Source organism: Somniosus microcephalus, chromosome 11, assembly GCF_052327205.1.
Source record: "Somniosus microcephalus isolate GS21.2 chromosome 11, FLI_Smic_1.0, whole genome shotgun sequence".
Taxonomy (NCBI): Eukaryota; Metazoa; Chordata; class Chondrichthyes; order Squaliformes; family Somniosidae; genus Somniosus; species Somniosus microcephalus.
This window is the reverse complement of record NC_140997.1, coordinates 230,379,116-230,400,533: the sequence shown is the minus strand read 5'-3', so window position 1 is coordinate 230,400,533 and position 21,418 is coordinate 230,379,116. Positions and strand designations below refer to the sequence as shown.

Here is a 21,418-nt window from a genome sequence, read left to right as displayed (position 1 = left end):
AATCTCCTCTGCACCCTCTCAAGGGCCTTCACATCCTTCCTAAAGTGTGGTGACCAGAACTGGACGCAATACTCCAGTTGTGGTCTAACCAGCGCTTTATAAAGGTTCAGCATAATTTCTCTACTTTTGTACTCAATACCTCTATTTATGAAACCCAAGATCCCATATGCTTTGTTAACCACTCTCTCAATATGTCTGGCCACCTTCAGGGACCTATGCACATTAACTCCCAGGTCCCTCTGTCCCTGCACACTCTTTAAAACTGTGCCATTAAGTGTATATTGCCTCTCCCTGTTCCTTCTGCCAAAATGCATCACCTCACACTTCTCTGTATTAAATTCCACCTGCCACTTGTCTGCCCATTCTGCTAGCCTTTCTATGTCCTGTTGCAGTCGATTGGTATTACCCTCACTGTTTGCCACACCCCAAGTTTGGTGTCATCGGCACATTTAGAAATTGTACTCTGTATTCCAATATCCAGGTCATTTATATATATCAAAAAAAGCAGTGGCCCCGGCAGTGACCCTTGGGGAACACCACTGTCTACCATCCTCCAGTTTGAAAAACAGCCATTTACCACAACTCACTGTTTTCTGTCCTTAAGCCAATTCCTTATCCAAGCTGCCGCTGACCCACCTATTCCATGAGCCTCAATTTTGTTAACCAGCCTTCTATGTGGTACTTTGTCAAATGCCTTCCTAAAATCCATGTAGATAACATCCATTGCATTCTCTTCATCAATCCTCCCTGTTACTTCATCAAAAAATTCAATTAGATTAGTCAAACACGATCTGCCTATTACAAATCCGTGTTGGCTCTCCTTAATTAGCTTAAACCTCTCCAAATGCCCGTTAATTTTTTCCTTGATTATTGTTTCTAAAACTTTACCCACCACTGATGTTAAACTGACTGGCCTGTAGTTACTAGGATTGTCCTTACACCCTTTCTTGAACAATGGTGTCACATTTGCCACTTTCTAATCCTCAGGCACCAATCAAAGGTGAAGATACTCAACTGGAAGAGGGCTAATTTCAGGGAGTTGAGAAGGGATCTGGTCCAGGTGGTTTGGAAACAAAGATTGGCAGGTAAAACAGTAAATGAGCAATAGGAGACCTTCAAGGAGGAGTTAGTCTGGGTCTAAGCACGTTCCTGTGAGGGGGAAAGGAAGGGTATCCATGGATGACTAAAGAAACTAAGATGAAATGAAACAGAAAAAGGAGACTTATGATAAATGTCAGGTTTTGTTAGATGCTGAGAGATTGTTTCCCCTGGCTGGAGAGTCTAGAACCAGGGGTCACAGTCTCAGGATAAGGGGTCGGCCATTTAGGATTGAGATGAGGAGGAATTTCTTCACTCAGAGGGTTGTGAATCTTTGGAATTCTCCACCCCAGAGGGCGGTGGATGCTGAGTCGTTGAGTATATTCAAGGCTGAGATCGATAGATTTTGGACTCTAGCGGAATCAAGGGATCTGGCAGGAAAGTGGAGTTGAGGTCAATGATCAGCCATGATCTTATTGAATGGCGGAGCAGGCTCGAGGGGCCGTATGGCAGACTCCTGCTCCTAATTCTTATGTTCCTGTGTTCTTAAGGTCAGAATGACCAAAGCAAGTCGGCATAGCTTTAAGAAATCTTTAAAGGCAACTAAGGTCAAATTAAGGAACGACTCCTGGCCTGGAATGATAAAGGGCGGGGAACTGGGCCAGGAAAACAAAAATAAAAAATGCTGGAAACACTCAGCAGGTCAGGCAGCAGCTGTGAAGAGAGAAACAGAGTTAACGTTTCAGGTCGAGGACCTTTCATCAGAACTGGGAAAAGACAGAGGTGGCACGGGCTCGACGGGCCGAATGGCCTCCTTCTGTGCTGTAACCGTTCTATGATTCTATGTAACCTGTTTTAAGCAAGTGCAGAGGCAGGGAAAGTGCGGTGGGGGGGGGGGGGGGGGAGTAGGGGGGGAGGAAAGAACAAAAGGGAAGGTCTGTGATCGGGTGGAAGGCCGGAGAGATTAAATGACAAGAGGGATGACGGTGCGAGGCAGAAGCGGGTGGTAATGGGACAAGTAAAGAAACAAAAGTTGGGTCTAGAGGTGTAGTGTATGTACCTTTAAGAGCCCCTGTGTACTGTAATACCGGTAGTGACCACTCGGGCTATATAAGCCTGTATAGCGTCTTGTATCTTTTAGTTCACCTCCAGACTTTGTTCAGTAAACACCTGTTAAACCAACTCCTGCATTCCGTGTCTTCATTAACACACGGATACAACAGTGGCGACGAATTGGAAACGGACTTACCTGCAATTCGGCAGCACCTCAAGGAGATCGATTCCTCAGACGAAGGCCGAACAAAAAAAAACAAAAAAAACTGTGGTTTCACCAGCTAGCCGGGCTGGTGGCAGGTACTGCACTAATCCTTCCTGGGCGGCGGGCTGGGGCTCGATCGGGTGGCTCTGCAGCGGGGCCGAGCAGCGAGTCGGAAGGCGGAGTCAAACAGAGACAGAGGGTGGAGCACTCGGGAGACGGCCGGCGCTGCAAAGCAGGTCGGCGTTCGGACCAAGCAGAGGGAGGGAAAAGTCCCAGAGAGTCCGGCGGGAACGAGTCTCCAACTATTAAAAATATTTGTGTAAATAAAAACCGCGGAGAACAGCATTGTCAGCAGCGGCGGGAAAGCGCGGGAGACGCCATTTTTTTCTCGGCAGGGAAGAAAGGAAAGCGCGGGAGGCGCCATTTTTGATTTTCAGGATGCCTAAGACTGGCAATAATACTGCTTTCGATAGTAATATAGAGGATTGGACCACATATGTGGAAAGAGTGGAGGTATATTGCACAGCGAATGAAGTAGAGGATGATAAAAAGGCATCGGTACTTCTAAATCTGATGGGCGCAAGGACATACGGGCTGTTACGGAACTTAATCACTCCAGCCAAACCGATGGACAAGAATTTTAAGGAGATTGTTGATACCCTATAGGAACACTTAAACCCAACACCGCTGCTGACAGCGGAACGATTCAAATTCTTCAGGAGGAATCAGCACAAGAATGAAAGTAACGCTGATTACCTCACCGAATTAAGAAAGCTGTCAAAGCACTGCCAATTCGGGGCAGGACTGGCAGATTCTCTACGAGACAAATTCGTCTGCGGTCTCCTAAGTGAAGGAACACAGAAAAGGCTACTTTCTGAGAAAGATTTGACACTGGACAAGGCTTTCAGTATGGCTGTATCATACGAAGCAGCAGCAAGAGGAGCTGCAGAGATACAACAAAAGACACAGGACTTCGGCACCCGTGAAATGACACGGGGTTTCGAGAGATGTTATCGTTGCGGCAGATCCACCCATGACCAGAGGGACTGCTGGTTCAAGGACAAAGCATGCAGGCAATGCGGAAAGATGGGACACATTGCACGTGTATGCCGATCTGGAAACAAAAAATCCACTGACAGAAAAAAAATCAATAAGCAAAAGTTCAGAAAGGTACAAATGATGACGGACAGTAGCTCCGAAGACCAGAAGAGCGATAGCGACTCCGGAAACAAGAGACTAAGCTGTCTCAAATTACATAATGTAATTGCCAAAGAAGATTACCAGACCATTTGGGTTACCCTCACGATAGCAGGGTCCCCAGTTAAAATGGAGCTAGATACAGGATCAGCTCTGACCGTCATAAGTCGACGGGATTACGAGCGGCTATTTCCGCATATACCTTTGAAAGACACATCCATTATCTTGAAGACATATACGGGGCAGAAAGTATACCCCAGAGAGAAAATAAGGGTGCCTGTTGTATACAACGGCAAGGAAATACAGAAGTTGTATTTATACGTTCTGCAAGATGGTGGTCCACCGTTGTTGGGACGTGAATGAATCAGGAAGATACGTTTAGACTGGCACTCCATTCAGGCACTGACGGTGACCAGTAAGAAAAAAAATGATGATGACGTCATACCTGAACGATTAAAAGACATCTTGGCTAACGCCAAAGAAGTATTTCAACAGGAACTAGGAACCTTGAAAGGCGTCACCGCCTCAATAAAAGTGGAAGATGCGGCAATTCCCAAGATTTTTAGGGCAAGGCCGGTGCCATACGCAATTCGTCCAGCAGTCGAGGCAGAGCTGGAGAATTTGGAAAAAGCAGGCGTGTTATCCAAGGTAGATTGGAGCGAGTGGGCAACACCCATCGTCCCGGTCATGAAGAAAACGTTGAATAATGATAAATCTGAAGAACAGAGAAAAATTTGCATCTGTGGGGACTTCAAGGTGACTGTAAACCCGGTCCTTCACACGATACAGTATCCTCTTCCGAGGATAGAAGATATTTTCGCCTCACTATCCGGAGGGAAACGTTTCACCAAAATTGACTTGGCGCAGGCATATCTACAGATGGAGGTTGAGGAGGCCTCTAAAAAGTATCTCACGATAAACACACACAAAGGCCTGTACCAGTACAATCAACTGGTTTTCGGAGTAGCATCAGCTCCAGCTATCTGGCAAAGAGCTATGGAGCAAGTCCTGCAAGGGATTCCGGGGACTCAATGCTACCTAGACGACATCCTTGTAACAGAAGAAAACGACAACGAGCACCTTGCCAATTTGGAGCAGGTGCTCACTAGGCTGAGAGAACGGGGCCTACGAGCAAATCGCCCCAAGTGCGAATTTTTCCAGAAACAAATATCATATTGTGGCCATATAATTAACGAAGAAAGGTTGCATAAGTCACCTGAAAAAATTGAAGCGGTCATAAAAGCCCCAGCACCTGAAAATGTCTCACAATTAAGATCGTTCCTGGGATTGATAAATTACTATCATAAATTTTTACCGAACTTGTCAACTGTTCTGCACCCTCTTAACGCACTGCTACAAACGGGAGTAATTTGGAAATAGAGCGAAGACTGTAAACGTGCCTTCCATAAATGCAAAGGCTTGATCACGTCCAAGGAAGTGTTGGCTCATTACAACCCATCACTGCCAATCAGACTGGCGTGCGATGCATCCCCTTACGGCGTAGGAGCAGTATTATCGCATAGATTCCCTGATGGCTCGGAGCAGCCGATAGCTTTTGCGTCACGCTCATTGAACTCAGCTGAGCGTAACTATGCCCAGATCGACAGGGAAGCACTCAGCCTGGTGTGGGGAGTGAAGAAATTCAACCATTACCTACACGGACAAAAATTTACCTTGTTGACTGACCATCAACCCCTCGTCTCCATATTCAACCCTAAAAAGGGCGTTCCCATTATGACAGCGCAAAGGCTACAGAGGTGGTCCCTTTTCCTAGGGGCACACCAATATGACATAGAATACAAAGGATCAAAACAGCATGGGAATGCTGACGGTTTATCGCGCCTACCGTTGCCAACAGTAGAAGAGGCACCTACAGTGGACCCAGTGGAGATGTTCCACTCAACCATAGTGGAATGTCTACCAGTAACAAATTCTACCATTGAAAAGGAAACGAGAAATGTCCCGACTCTCTCACGAGTCTACGATTTAACGGTGAAGGGATGGCCAGCACATGGCGAACCACTGTTGCCAGCATTCTCGCAAAGAAGAGAACAGCTGTCAGTGTGCCGAGGAACCTTGATGTGTGGATCCAGAGTGGTGATTCCACCCAAACTCCAGGATAAAGTGCTAAAGGAGCTTCACGAGGGGCATCTGGGTGGAGTGAAGATGAAGAACCTAGCCAGAGCATTTGTGTGGTGGCCAGGTATCGATGGAGACATCGAAGAAATGACCAAGAGCTGTCTAGGATGCCAGAAGGTCCAAAACGCCCCACCACAAGCCCCTCTACATCCATGGGAGTGGCCCTCATCTTCATGGCAAAGGGTACATATCGACTTTGCTGGTCCATTTATGGACTCAATGTTCTTAATCGCGGTTGATGCACACTCCAAGTGGCCGGAGGTAATAAAGATGTCCTCCACCACCACGGAAAAAACCATCACAGTATTAAGGACCATATTTGCCAGGAATGGGCTGCCTGAACAGATCTGTTCTGATAATGGACCGCAATTTGTGTCCGAAGAATTCAGGAAGTTCTTAAAAAACAATGGGGTTAAGCACTACACGTCCGCCCCATACCATCCCGCCACCAATGGATTAGCTGAAAGGTTTGTCCAGACCTTCAAGAAGGCCATAAAGGCCATGGGTAATGAAGACATAAATCTACAACATAAGGTGGATAACTTCTTGTTTGCGTACAGGAATGCAACACATGTGGTTACAAACCAAACTCCCGCCATGATGTTTTTCAATAGAAGACTAAGATGCCGGCTGGATTTGATCAAGCCAAACATCAGAAGGGACGTAGAGAACCGGCAATTTCAAGGCATGAATGAAAGGCCAACTAGAACCTTCCAGATAGGTCAACAAGTTTTGGCCCGGGACTACCGTACCGAGAAATGGCAGCCTGGAACTATTTGCACACGACTAGGACCGCTGATGTATACCATGGACATTGGTGAAAGCATAATAAGGCGCCATGCTGACCAGATCATAGAGTCATCCGAAAAGGGACAACCTACACCACAACTCTATACGCCTAATGATGAAGCAGAGATACCCATAGTATCTACCTCCGATCCGGTGATACTGGAACCAGATGAACCCGACACTGGCATTCAAGCCGAATCGACCTTGCCAAAAGAACCTACTACACCACCGAAAACTACTACACCACCGAGGCGTTATCCGGACCAAGTCAGGAAGCCTCCAGAGAGACTGACTTATAATTGATTAACTGCAGCAAATGTGTAGATTATTGTTCTTGTAAACATGTTAATTAATGATTACTTAAAATGTTATGTACTAATTATCTAAAAGGGGAGGAATTGTAGTGTATGTACCTTTAAGAGCCCCTGTGTACTGTAATACCAGTAGTGACCACTCGGGTATATAAGCCTGTATAGCGTCTTGTATCTTTTAGTTCACCTCCAGACTTTGTTCAGTAAACACCTGTTAAACCAACTCCTGCATTCCGTGTCTTCATTAACACACGGATACAACAAGAGGAGGTGTGAATGTTAACAGCAGAACCATTACCAGCACCTGCTGTCTGAAACAATGGGAGTGGTTGTTCTGATAATGGTTCCGTTGGGGAGAGGCTGGAGAGGAAGGGGATAAGAGTGAGAAGGAGCAGGCTGGAAGGAAGTCCCTGTTGCTGGTTTGTTCATCTCCGCACTTAAAGACACAACTGCCGTGGGTGAATAAACCGCACCTGTTATTGGTGAGAGCCTCACTGTCCTCGGCCTCTTGCATTGTTCCACGGAAGCTCAGCGTAAGCTCGAGGAACAGCACCTCATCTTCCGATTAGGCACTTTACAGCCTTCTGGACTCAACATCGAGTTCAACAATTTCAGATCATAACCTCGGCCCCGATCACATATTATATAATTAATTTTTTTTTTAATCCACACTTTCGTTTGGCTTTTTTTCTTCCCTCCCACATGGCAGCTGTCCTTCATTCTGCCCGGGCCATTCACACTTCATCGAGAGCCATCCTCTGTTCCTTTACCTGTCCCATTACCACCTCCGCTCGCCTTCAATATCTCTTAATGTCTCTTAATCTCTCCTGCTTTCTATCCTATCACTGACCTTCCCTTTTGTTCTTTCATCCCCTCCCCCTTTTCCCAGCCCCCCACTTGCTTTAAAATCTATTCCCTTTTCTGCTGTTTTTTCCAGTTCTGACGAAGGGTCCCAGACCTGAAACGTTGACTCTGTTTCTCTCTCCACGGATGTTGCCCGGCCTGCTGAGTTTTTCCAGCGTTTTCTGTTGTTATTCCTGTTATTTGAACATTAAGCCCAAGTCTACGTGTCTAATTGACCACTAGGTCCTGGGCCTCCTCCCCTGCAGCAAAGTTCTATGGGGCTGATTTTAAGACAAGGCGGGGGTCGAGGCAGAGGGCTGCCCAGCCTTCTGAAGCGTGAAGCCCGGGAGATTTTAACTCCCGCACCTCAACTACGAGATCGCAGTCAGTCTCCCGCCCGAGCTGTGTGGTTGGTGGGCGGGAGTGGGATTCCAAGTGGCAGGAGGCCCCGATGGAGTACCCCAGCTCTAAGGTAAGTGGGGTGGGGTTGGGTTGGACATGAAGGGGGAGCTGAGGCAGGGGGCGGCCCCTTGATGGGCGTGGAGACCTGGCCCCAAAATCTAAACCTATCCGGGCATCTTCTTGCCCTGGTTCCTGTTCCTGGCAGGTTCGACCTGGTATGGAAGCCACGAGGACTTTCCCGGAGCAGGCCTGGGGTTAAAATTGCAGTTGGATCCCGATGACGTCACCGGGATCCAATCTGCATATTGAATCAAGGACCCCGCCAGCTTCAGATTAAAATTGCAGTCGGCAGGATCGGGGGGTACCAGCGGGTAAGTCTCCCGCTCCATTTTCACTTCCCTCCCCACCCCGGACAGTTACTGCCAGGTTTGTGTGTGTGTGGGGTGTGGGGGTGGGGCGGCTGGTGGAAGGGTTTAAATTCCACCCCCACCCATTGATATACTTGAAAAGGTAAAAATTTGCAGGGCTATGGGGAAAGAGCAGGGGGCAATAGGGACTAATTGGAGAGCTTTTTTCAAAGAGCCGGCACAGGCACGATGGGCCAAATGGCCTCTTTCTATGCTGTATGATTCTGCGATTCAACCTCCAGTGGACAAGACAGTCACAAAGTGCCAGTTACGAGTGGCTCGCTCGCCAATGCCAAGAAGCTGTCGGATTTAAGCGAGCACAAAACCCACCGCCTCGGCAGCACAGAAGTGTTGGCGGTAACCATGGAGACGATCCCGGCCTACACTGCCCTGGAGGAACTACTACAGCAGGTGGCGGCGGTAAGGATCTAAATGAGGTGGACAAAAAAAACACACAAGCAATTAAATAAAGGGATGGAAACGCACGAGCAGGACCGCGTCATTACGGAAGTAAATCGAATCCTTGCCAGCCTGTCAGAGATAAGAGAGGAGAGGGACAGGGGGAGGAATCAAGCTCAGGAAAACTGGCCGTTTTTTTACATACGTTATCCCCAGCTGTACTCACACAATACAACAGCTGACTTTGATTATTCTGACAGCCTGCAACAACAAAAAAAATAACCCACACAAAAGCAAAAACACGTGCAGAGAGTGTCTCCTGAAGGTGGTTTTTGTGGTCCAGTGATAGATCCTTCAGGAAACGAGGGCCCATTTAATTAACGCGAGTCAGATAAAGATGTAGCCTAGGGTAGTTACCAACCCTCCAGGGTTGCCCTGGAGTCTCCAGGAACTAAAAGATTAATCTTCAGGACACTGCTGCGATGCAAAAACCCGGGAGAAAAATCAACGGGGGTGCAGGGGGGGGTGCATTATAAAAAAGAATGTGCAATCTTTGAGCATTTGTTAGTTGCAAAAATAATTCGAGATTGGGGATAAAAAGGCTGTTTTGACTGACAATCAAGAAGCATCCTTAGCGCAGAGAAGGTTAAGGGGAGATTTACCAGGATGGTACCAGGGGATGTGGGACTTCATTTATGTGGAGAGAGACTGGAGAAGCTGGGGTTGTTCTCCTTAGAGCAGAGAAGGTTCAGGGGAGATTTAGTAGAGGTGTTCAAAATTACCAAGGGTTTTAGTAGAGTAAATGAGGAGAAGCTGTTTCCACTGGCAGGAGGGTCGGTAACCAGCAGACACAGATTTAAGATAATTGGCAAAAGAACCAGAGGGTGATGAGAATATTTTTTACGCAGTGAGTTGTTGTGATCTGGAATGCGCTGCCTGAAAGGGCGGCGGAAGCAGTTTCAATAGTAATTTTCAAAAGGGAATGGGATAAATACTTGAAAAGGAAAAAAATTGACAGCACCATGGGGAAAGAGCAGGGGGGAGTGGGACTAACTGGAGAGCTCTTTCAAAGAGCCGGCACAGGCACGATGGGCCGAATGGCCTCCTTCTGTGCTGTATTATACACTGATTCTATGAAATGTGACGGTTTAGCATTAACTTTCATTACCTGCGTGGTCTCCGGAGGTTCTTCTCTGGCTGCAGTGGGTTTGGTACCACCGGTGTCCTCAGGAATGAATCCCGGCTCCTCCATCTTGGATTCCGCTTCCACTGTGGTCGTGCGGTCCAGATCCGGCGTGGCAAAACCCGCCCCCTTCCTGCCGTTGATCGGCACACCTTGAGACGACACGACGTCACTGCCCGCGGTGGCCGTGGTAAGAGGCGTAACGGCTCCGCCGGGCCCCGCGTCGTCTGGGAGGAGCTGTGGCGGCGGCGAGGAAGAGGAGGAGGAGGAGGAGGAGGGGGCGGGAATGGCGGCAGGAGAACCTGAGGCGCCGGCCGTCACATCTGCTGTGCTCGCCCCAGTCGGTAGAGCGTCCAAATCGTCCCTTCGTCCGCCCAAGTCCGATTCCACCATTGGGCTGACGGCAGAGTCATCTAAACCATCCGCGGTGTCTCCGTGCAGGCTGAATGGCGTCGAGCTGGGTCCTGTGAACGCGCCGTTAGTTGGCGATGTGGCTGGCTCTGTCTGCTCTGCCGGGCGGCCTGACAGCGTGGATTCGGCGCCTGAGGAAACGCTTGGCTGCGGCGAGGACGTGAGTGGATCTATTCTGTCCAATTCACCGGTTACAGCTATGGGCAACAGGGCTGATGGAAGTAGAGGAGCAGAGAAACTGGCGTCTGAAACAAGAGGTTAGATGTGACTGTCCTGGTGGGAAAGACAAGACTTACATAGAATCGTACAGCGCAGGAGGAGGCCATTCGGCCCATCGTGCCTGTGCCGGCTCTTTGAAAGAGCTGACCAAATTTGTCCCACATCCCAGTTTTTCCCCTGTAACCCTGCAAATTAATTATCTTCAAACACATGTCCAATTGCCTTTTGAAAGTTCCAGTGGAATCTGCTTCCCCCACCCTTTCAGATAGTGTCCCAGGTCGTAACAACCCTCGGTGTGAAATCATTTCTCCTCATTTCTCCTCTAGTTAAGCAGCGCCTCGATTTCAAAATTCTCATCCTTGTTTTCAAATCCCTCCATGGCCTCGCCCCTCCCTATCTCTGTAATCCCCTCCAGCTCTACAACCCCCCCGAGATATCTGCGCTTCTCTAATTCTGCCCTCTTGAGCATCCCTGATTATAATCGCTCAACCATTGGTGGCCGTGCCTTCTGTTGCCTCGGCCCTAAGCTCTGGAATTCCCTGCCTAAACCTCTCCGCCTCGCTACCTCTCTTTCCTCCTTTAAGACGCTCCTTAAAACCTACCTCTTTGAAAAAGCTTTTGGTCACCTGCCCTAATTTCTCCTTATGTGGCTCGGTGTCAAATTCTTTGTCTTAAAATACTCCTGTGCAGCACCTTGGGACGTTTTACTATGTTAAAGGCGCTATATAAATACAAGTAACAATTTCGCCAATTATTTTAAACCTATTATTTCTGGATATATAGGAAGACTTGAATTTATATAGCGCCTTTCACCACCTCATGACGTCCCAAACGCTTTACAGCCAACAAAGTACTTTTTGAAGTGTAGTCACTGTTGTGATGTAGGAAACGCGGCAGCCGATTTGCGCACAGCAAGCTCCCACAAACAGCAATGTGATAATGATCTGTTTTAGTGATGTTGATTGAGGGATAAATATTGATCAGGACACCGGGGAGAACTCTCCTCCGCTCTTTTACATCCACCAACATCTCATCCAAAAGACAGCACCACAGACAACACCTCCCAAACCCGCAACCTCTACCACCTAGAAGGACAAGGGCAGCAGGCGCATGGGAACACCACCACCTCCAAGTTCCCCTCCAAGTCACACACCGTCCTGACTTGGAAATATATCGGCCGCTCCTTCATCGTCGCTGGGTCAAAACCCTGGAACTCACTCCCTAACAGCGCTGTGGGAGCACCTTCGCCACACGGACTGCAGCGGTTCAAGAAGGCGGTTCACCACCATCTTCTCAAGGGCAATTAGGGATGGGCAATAAATGCTGGCCTTGCCAGCGACGCCCACATCCCAGGAACGAATAAAACAAAATTACTGTCACCAAGCGCGTCAGCCTGGATTTTGCACTCCTATTTCGTGTGTCTAATTCTGTTAGATTCAGGAGATGGTTCTGTGATAGTAGATTGGCGGTTAGGATCAGATCAGCCATGATCTTATTGAATGGCGGAGCAGGCTCGAGGGGCCGATTGGCCTACTCCTGCTCCTATTTCTTATGTTCTTATGCGCTCAAGTCTCAGGGAGTGGGACTCAGACTCCCAGGCGAGAGTGCTACCCACTGAGCCACAGCTAAGACCTATAAACCACCTCATCATGGTGAAAGGTGTTCACGCAGTTCACGCAATGGGCTGGATTTTGCCAATGGGGACTCCCACTTGTCGGGTTTTAGTCCCGCGTCCATCGACTTCTGGCCAACCCACGCTATTTTCCCTTGATTGACCTTGTTAAGCCCGCCCAGCGGGTTTAGCAGGCCAATTAAGGGAAAGCCGGTGACAGAGAACATTAACGTATGAATTGTCATCGTTTGACAGCTCTGTGAAGCTGTCAAACACTGACATTCTCTGTTGTTTGATGAGTTCTTGTATTCAAGATTCATCAAACCTATCTGCTGAGCAGAAATTAGATGGTTGTTGCATTGGAGAATGCAGCAACCATTCTGTTATCTCTGCCAGTGAGATGCAAGATTCTCCGCATTCCCAACTCTTGAAGCCTGCAGGAAGAAACAAATGTAAGTAAACTTTTTCTATCACTTTACACTCACCTTACACACTCACCTCTCCACACTTGCACCAATCACTTACCTCCACAGCACACTTTTGGACCCTTCCGACCCCCGCAGACCCACTGCTCTCCTCGCTGACCTTGGCGGGGATCCCCGACATCGGGAAGCCCGCACTTGCAGGGGTAAAATGGGGATAATCATCTTCACTACCTGTGAACTACCTGTTAACAGGCAGTTAAGTGGCTGTAATCCGCTTCCCGCCTCGGGGAGGCGGCTCCCAGCGCGGGTCGGCTACCCGCCTCCCGGTAAGGTGGCACGGAGGCGGGTTGGGGGCGGGAGGGGCACCCGCCCCCAGATTCTGCCATGTTCCCGGCAGTCCCGCCTCCAAACCCGCCTCCCCAGGGCTGGCAAAATTCCCCCCCCCCCCATGAGTTACTTTTAAGTGATTGTTGTTATGTCGGCCACAGAATCTATTATTTACAGGCATGAACTCACAGGAATAAAGGCACAGCATTATTATTCATTCTCAAGTGCACATCAAGACACATAGTAAAGAATAAGAGGCTTACATAGTTATACAGTATTTACAGCACAGAAACAGGCCATTCGGCCCAACTGGTCCGTGCCGGCGTTTATGCTCCACACGATCCCTTAAGGCTAAAGGGATCAAGGGATATGGGGAGAAGGCAGGGACAGGGTACTGAATTTAGATGATCAGCCATGATCTCATTAAATGGCGGAGCAGGCTCGAGGGGCCGAATGGCCTACTCCTGCTCCTATCTTCTATGTTTCTATGATCCTCCTCCCACCCCTCTTCATCTCACCCTATCAAAAATATCCTTCTATTCCTTTCTCCCTCATGTGTTTACCTAGCTTCCCCTTAAATGCATCTGGGCTAGTCGCCTCAACTACTCCCTGTGGTAGTGAGTTCCACATTCTAACCAGTGATGGCCTGAATTTACAGGGTGCCTTACTTTGTCTCAAAGCAGTAAATGAATTGCTCTGAAGCATAGTCACTATTTTGCAAACGTGGCAGCCAATTTGCACACAGCAAGGTCCCACAAACAGCAATGAGGTGAATTTATCTGTATCTTGGTGGTGTATGTTTGGGAGCTACATTGGCCTGGACACTGGGAGAATTCCCTGCTCTTCATCAGTAGAAAGAAAGAACTTGCATTTATATAGCACCTTTCACAGCCTCAGGACCTCCCAAAGCGGTTGTTGATTGATCGGCCGTCATACTCCTCGCCTAACTGACCTTCTCATTGGCTGATCCACAACGGCCAGTCTCCCACCTGTTTCTTTTTTAGTGATGTTTGTTGAGGGATAAATATTGACCAGTCCACCAGGGGACACCCCTTAATCCTTAAAATAGGACTACAGGAAACTCTTTGGTATCCGGCACCGACGGGACCGGCGTGTTGCCGGTTGATTAAAAATTCCGGATGACGGAGAGGGTTATCTACCGAGGCTATTTTTAACGAACAAAAATTTAAAAAATCAAGAAATGTGCAGTATACAGTAATTGGGTACTCACTTACAGAATGTTGTGTTAAATGGATGGTGGAAGATGCTTGATTAAGTACAGTACTGCCAGTTGAGGGCAATGCAATGCAATGACTACCAGCAGCGTGGGAGACACACCGTGCCCCTGTAAAATGGCAGATCAGAAGAGACTCCCGGCAGCGCAGGAGAGTCAGACTCCTGTTATTGAGGTGTTCCGACTCCCGACAGCGCCAAGAAGCCGAGTAGTGGTAGTTTGGAGAACTACCCCCACTGACTAACTTGGCCACTGCGGGAGACTCGGACTTGGCAACATTTCCGGTTATTGAGGTGTTGTTTTCGGAGCGAGAATTTTGCCGGTTAATAGAGAATTCCGGATATTTAGGTGCCATTTAAACGAGAGTTTCCTGTGCTCAGATACTGGATCCCAACATGTTATTTTCTGAAAGAAATCTTGATTTTTTTTTAACAAGAGGGCAGACAGGACCTGTTTAATGGCTCGTATTGATTGACGGCAGCCTCCGACAGTGCACCACTAACACTGACACTGACGTGTCACCTTAGATTATGCGCGCGAGTCCCTGGAGTTGGGGGTTTGAACCCACAACCTTCTGATTCTGAGGCAAGAGTGCCACGGTACCTTAAGCTGTCGGGCATCGATTGAACCCACGACCCCATTCAGAGTCACTACCGTCAAGAGGGGAGGAAAGAACAGCCTATACTGGAATCAGATTCACTATCGACTCCCAACTACTCGACATGTGGCGTGAATTTACCAGAGTTAAATTTATGATGTAAATGCATTGCCGATTGCGAGTGGGACAATGAAGGTGATTTATTTTTTGGAAAGGGTGGCAGGAAATATCCAACAATGGACTGAGTACAAGAAGGAGGTTCCCAGCCATCAATTTCCTCGCAAATCAAATTGCTACTTGTTGGCACTTCTCGGAGATGCCTTCAAATGAACCGTGCAAAAGAAGAATCCATGTGACACACCTCCCTGGGGACAGTTGACAGAACCTTCTCCAAATGAGTGCTTGTGGCGTTTAGCAACGGGATGCGGGCGAGGCCAGCATTTATTGCCCATCAGCCGCTGCAGTCCGTGTGGTGAAGGTCTTATTATAGTTTCTTGTCGTGGTTTGATTTCAGAGGGCAGTTAAGGGTCAACCACTTTGCTGTGGGTCTAGAGTCACTTGTAGGCCAGACCGGGTAAAAACAGCAGATTTCCTTCCCTGAAGGACATTAGTGAACCAGACAATCCAATAGTATTCATGGTCACCATTACTAATGTTTATTCAAGATATTTTTTCATTTAATTAAGTTAATTTAAATTTCCCAGCTGCTGTGGTGGGATTTGAACTCACATCATCATCCTCACTGGATCACTAGCCTAGTGACATAACCACTATGCTACCATACCCCTTAAAGAATGATACACCAAAGAAGGAGGCCATTCACCCCATCGTGCCTGTGCCAGCTCGTTTGAAAGCTCTCCAATTAGGCCCACTCCCCACCTCACCCGCTCTTTCCCCATCGCCCAGCAAACGGTTCTTCCAGAAAGTTCCGCAGCTCGAGCCTCAGACTGTCACACGCCATTTGCTGGTGATCATTGTTCTCGCAGAGTTCAACAGTTCAGTTAAACCTTTCCTGCACATATTCTGCCTTGAGGCTGGTCTCGTTCCCTTGTGCTTTCAAACTGAATAGAATCAAGCGCTGTCGAGCAGCAGACTGAATGAGTCTCTCTAATTTAGACTGATTCCATTTTCATTTCAGCTTATTGCACACTTAAATCTGACCAACTCTACCAGTATTATTGCCAGTTAACTCATCATTCTGAGGCCTGTGATCCAATTCCTTTTTTTTTTCAAATAGTATAATTTAGTTGCTCTCGTTTCGTTGATCTTGTCCGTGAGCATGAGCTGGCATCTGGGGGTGATTTTAACCCTACTCGCTCAGTGTAAACCCGGCGGGCGTGCAGTTAAAATCGCCCTGGCCTGTCCGAAAGCTGCCATGATCACAACATCTGCAATTTTAACCTGCTCTCCCGAGCAGGCAGCAAGGACAGACGCCCGGAGCCAGCGGGGTCCTTCTTTACACCCGCATGTTGCGGCCTTATGACATCATTGAGACCCGACTGTAATTTTAACTCAGGCCTGAGCGGGGAATCCGCCTGGAGTTAAAATCGGGGCCCCCCCCCCCCCCCCCGGCCAATATTTGTCCCTCAAGCAACATTACTGAAACCGATTATTTGGTCATTATCTCATTGCTGTTTGTGGGATCTTGCTGTGCGCAAACTGGCTGCCGCCTTTCCTACATTACAACAGTGACTAAACTTCAAAAAGTACTTCATTGGCTGTAAAACTCTTGGGACGTCCTGGGATCGTGAAAGGTGCTGCAGAAAGGCAAATACTTTCAAATGCAAAACTTTCTTTTGTTCTTTTGAATCTATCAAATCCCATTATCATATTAAACACCGCGATTCAATCACCCCTCAGGACATCAAGGGATATGGGGCAAAGGCGTGTAGATGGAGTTAAGATACGGTTCAGCCATGATCTAATTGAATGGCGGAACAGGGTCAAGGGCTAAATGGCCTCCTCCTGCTCCTAATGTTTCTATGTTCCTTGGCCAACATTACTCCTACCCAGCAAAGCCACAATGGGCCAATTGGCCTCCTTCTGTGCTGTCTCATTCTATGACTCCATCATAGAAACTCCTTGCTCTTCTTTCAAAGAGTGCCATGAACAAGCAGATGAGACCTCAGCGTATCATCTGACCTGAAGAACAGCCTGTAACGCACCCTCCCCGCACTGCGCTGGCCTCTCTCACTACAATGAATCACTGAGAAGTTATAGTTAGGTAGCACCGCAGCAACTCGCCAAGACTTCTTCGGCAGCACCTCCCAAACCCGCGACCTCTACCACCTAGAAGGACAAGGGCAGCAGGCGCATGGGGAACACCACCAGCTGCAAGTTCCCCTCCAAGTCACACACCATCCTGACTTGGAAATATATCGGCCGTTCCTTCATCGTCACTGGGTCAAAATCCTGGAACTCCCTCCCTAACAGCACTGTGGGAGCACCTTCACCACACGGACTGCAGCGGTTCAAGAAGGTGGCACACCACCACCTTCTCAAGGGCAGTTAGGGATGGGCAATAAACGCCGGCCATGCCAGCGCGCCCGTGTCTCGTGAGTGAATAATAAAAAAAGCAGCACACAGGAAGGACCCTCAAATTGCAATGAGCTGAATGACCGGTTGATCTTCTTTGAATAGGAACACTGGAGGAAGGAACTGGTGAAGCCTCTGTAGAGGAGTGGGGGACTGCGGCAGGGCAGGATTTCTGTGCCCTGCTTCAGCCTAGCCAGGACCCCATCTCTACACGTGGGGATGGGGTCATCACTTGTAGAGGTCCCCATTCTCACTGTGCTGCTGCAATCTCAGAGTGGCTCCCGGCCAGTGCGAGTGGGGGCGCTGGGGGGTGGCGGGGTGGTCCAAGGCCCTTTGCAGGCTAAGGACCAAGACCAAGTCATAAAAGTCGTTCCCCCGCCCCGCCGCACCCCCCCCCCATAGCAAACTTAGGCTGGCACGCTGAAGGGACTCAATCCCCTTGGGATCTCTCGGGGACACTCCAGTGCAGTGCTGAGGGAGTGCTGTCCTGTCGGAGGTGCCGTCTTTCGGATGAGACGTTAAACCGAGGCCCCGCCTGCTCTCTCAGGTGAACGTAAGAGATCCCATGGCACTATTTCGAAGAAGAGCAGGGGAGTTCTCCCTGGTGTCCTGGGCCAATATTTAATCCCTCAACCAACATCACTAAAAAAAACTTATCTGGTCATTATCAGATTGCTGTTTGTGGGAGCTTGCTGTGCACAAATGGGCTACTGTGTTTCCTACATTACAACAGTGAATACACTTCAAAAAGTTCTTCATTGGCTGTAAAGTGCTTTGGGACATCCGGTGGTCGTGAAAGGCGCTATAGAAATGCAAGTCTTTCTTTTTTCTTGACTGTCAATCAAACAGCCATTCACCCCCAACCCCGATCTCCAATATTTTTTTAATTAATAAAGTGTTGAAAATAATGTTTTTTCTCCCGGGTTTTTGCTGGCGGCAGTGTCCCGGAGATTAGTCTTTAATTCCTGGAGACTCCCGGGCAATCCCTGGAGGGTTGGCGACCCTCGGCTGGAATTACCGTATCGTTTGTTTAAATTAATTATAATTTTCTGCTTTCCTCCAGATACGATCCTTTACCTCCTGACCTACCTACGAAAAACATTTCATTATAAAGGCGCTCTCTTAAGATCATGGAAATGAAGTTCAGGGGCTCCAACCAGTCGCACAGAGGTCCCAGTATAGAAATGTAGGTCAGTTGTTATTGGTTGTGTCTGGGCAGTTCAATGGTTTGCTTTGATTACACCATCTATTTATTGTACTAAACACAGGGCTCAGATAAGGATTAGGCGCTGGCTGGGATTTTATTCTTTTTAAGTAGCTTACTTGAGCGTCGCACAAAAACGAAAAGTCCGAGAAAAGCTAAGAGGCTGAACTCGATTGTTAGAGAGATAAGCTCCCAGGAACAATTCGATAAGCCAAGGACTCCTCGGTCTCGAATAGAGACGTCTCAGAGAGTTTAAACCTGAAAACAATGCTTCCACGTGCACTAAGGCAACAGCACGAGGTTCAGGGTTATGGAAGCCAAGTTTAGGACAAGCACCAGGAAATATTTCTTTGCACAACGGGTGGGGGGTGGGGGGGTGCTGTTTAACAGCTGGAGTGAGTTACCAGGGATGCTTGGCTGAAGCCAGGACACTGGACTCATTTAAGGACATAAGAACATGAGAAATGGGAGCAGGCGAAGGCACTTTGAGCCCGCTCCGCCATTCAATAAGTTCACGGCTGACCTTTACCTCAACTCCACCTTCCCGCACTATCCCCATATCCCTTGGTTCCCTTAGTATCCAAAAATCTATCAATCTGTCTTCAATATACTCAACGACTGAGCCTCCACAGCCCTCTGGGGTACAGAATTCCAAAGATTCACAACCCTCTGAGTGAAGAAATTTCTCCTCATCTCAGCCCTAAATGGCCGACCCCTTATTCTGAGACTGACCCCTGGTTCTGGACTCCCCAGCCAGGGGAAACATCCTCCCTGCATCTACCCTGTCAAGCCCCTTAAGAATTTTACGCATTTCAATGAGATCAACTGTTGATCTTCTGAACTCTAGGGAATATAGGCATAGTCTCCTCAATCTCTCTTAATAAGACAATCCCCCCCATCCCAGGAATCAGTCTGGTGAACCTTCGTTGCACTCCCTTTAAGGCAAGTATATCCTTCCTTAGGTAAGGAGACCAAAACTGTACACAGTTCTCCAGGTGTGGTCTCACCATATAATTGTAAATAACAACAGAAAATGCTGGAAAAACTCAGCAGGCCAGGCAACATCCGTGGAGAGAAAATAGAGTCAACGTTTCGGGTGAAAACCCTTTGTCAAGACTAAAGAAGCACAGGAAATGAAATAGATTAAGAGGCCAGGCTGGGAGAGAACAAAAGAGAAGAGACATTAAGAGGTATTCAAAACAAGACGAGATGGTGATAGGACTAGTGGAGACAAAAGACGGCTCTAGATTAGGTGTGAAATGTACTGGCAGAATGGGGGACAGCTGCCATGTGGGAGAGAGAAAAAAAAAAGAAAGGGGGGGGGGGGGGAAAAGGCCAAAACAAAGGTGTGGATAAAAAATATAAGTAAAAATTTAATAGGTAAAGGTCAGCCGTGAACTTATTGAATGGTGGAGCGGGCTCAAAGTGCCTTCTCCTGCTCCCATTTCTCCTGTTCTTGTGTCCTTAAATGAATCCAGTGTCCTGGCTTCAGCCAAGCATCCCTGGTAACTCGCTCCAGCTGTTAAACAGCACCCCCCCCCCCGCCCTCCCCACCTGTTGTGCAAAGAAATAGTTCCTGGTGCTTGTCCTAAACTTGGCTTCCACAACCCTGAACCTCGTGCTGTTGCCTTAGAGGTTATGATCTGAAATTGTTGAACTCGATATTGAGTCCGGAAGGCTGCAGAGTGCCTAATCGGAAGATGAGGTGCTGTTCCTCGAGTTTACGTTGAGCTTCCGTGGAACAATGCAAGAGGCCGAGGACGGTGAGGTCCGAGTGGGAGTGGAGCGGTGAATTGAAATGACAGGCGACCGGAAGCTCGGGGTCACCCTTACGGACTGAACGGAGGTGTTCCGCAAAGCGGTCACCCAATCTGCGTTTGGTCTCCCCAATATAATTGTAGTAAGATTTCTTTACTCTTATACTCCAATCCTTTTGTAATAAAGGCTAACATACCATTTGCTTTCCTAATTGCTTGCTGTACCCGCATGTTAATTTGCAGGATTGAAGCCTGTGTGCTCATGGCAGATCCACCTCACTCGGGTGGTGAGGGTGATTGAATGCTTCAACAAATGTTACATACCACCATCTGTACCACAAGCTTCACACACTGCCCAAAGCACCAGACCCCCAGTGCTCACCCACCAACAAGCACTGCCTACCAACACTCACACCCACATCTCACACCTTGCACACAATGAAAGCTCTTCAACTATGGCAGGCACAGGGGTCATTAGTTATTAGAATGAATGTGAGATGTGTGATATGTTTATGCATAAATTTATTGATGGAGTTTGCAATATTTTTTGGTCTCTTTCATTTCACCTTTGCGCCCAGGAGGACGCTGGGATGTGGCATGGCACAGGGATGGTATGATGGGCATGTGGTGAGCAAAAAGGATCTGGGGTTTAAGTCATCCTGCTGTGAGGCTGGAGGTCTGTTTGGAGGAGATGGCAGAGTTCTGTGACCACCACCTTGGTGATGCGGAGCTCTCTAATACACTGCTCCTCACTTAATTGAAGGTAGGAGAAGTGCTGTCGAATACCCTCAGAGGGTAAGGCCTCCTGGTGAGAGCCCTGATGTCCCTCCTCGTCCCTCTGCGCACACGTTCCCTTATTTCTGGCTGCCTCTGCTGTAGACCCTGGAGGGCGAGGTGGCGCCAGTACAGTCCCCATTAATGTTGCCAAGTCTAGCTGTTTGAATCTTTGAACAATAAATGTAGCCACTTTGCACTTGCCGGAATACTGCTGATAAAAAAGCTTGAAATTACTCACACAAACTGTTCCACTGGATGAAACTGTAAAGGAGCCACTAACCTGCCCTGACAGCTGTGAGTGCTTAATGCTGATGCCTTTAAATAACGTTGCTGGAGCCGGCTTCCGTCAGCCG

General features: G+C 48.3%; 1 protein-coding gene across 4 annotated transcripts in view; it reads right to left on the bottom strand.

Annotated features, from left to right (window-relative positions):
- podxl2 (podocalyxin-like 2) overlaps positions 1 to 21,418 on the bottom strand; it is a 95,292-nt gene that overhangs the window by 24,371 nt on the left and 49,503 nt on the right. For all 4 annotated transcript variants that reach the window (XM_086002093.1, XM_086002096.1, XM_086002094.1 and 1 more), the window contains exon 4: positions 9,952 to 10,622. In XM_086002093.1, coding sequence (XP_085858219.1) covers positions 9,952 to 10,622 — 671 coding nt within the window. The remainder of the gene's footprint in view (positions 1 to 9,951; positions 10,623 to 21,418) is intronic.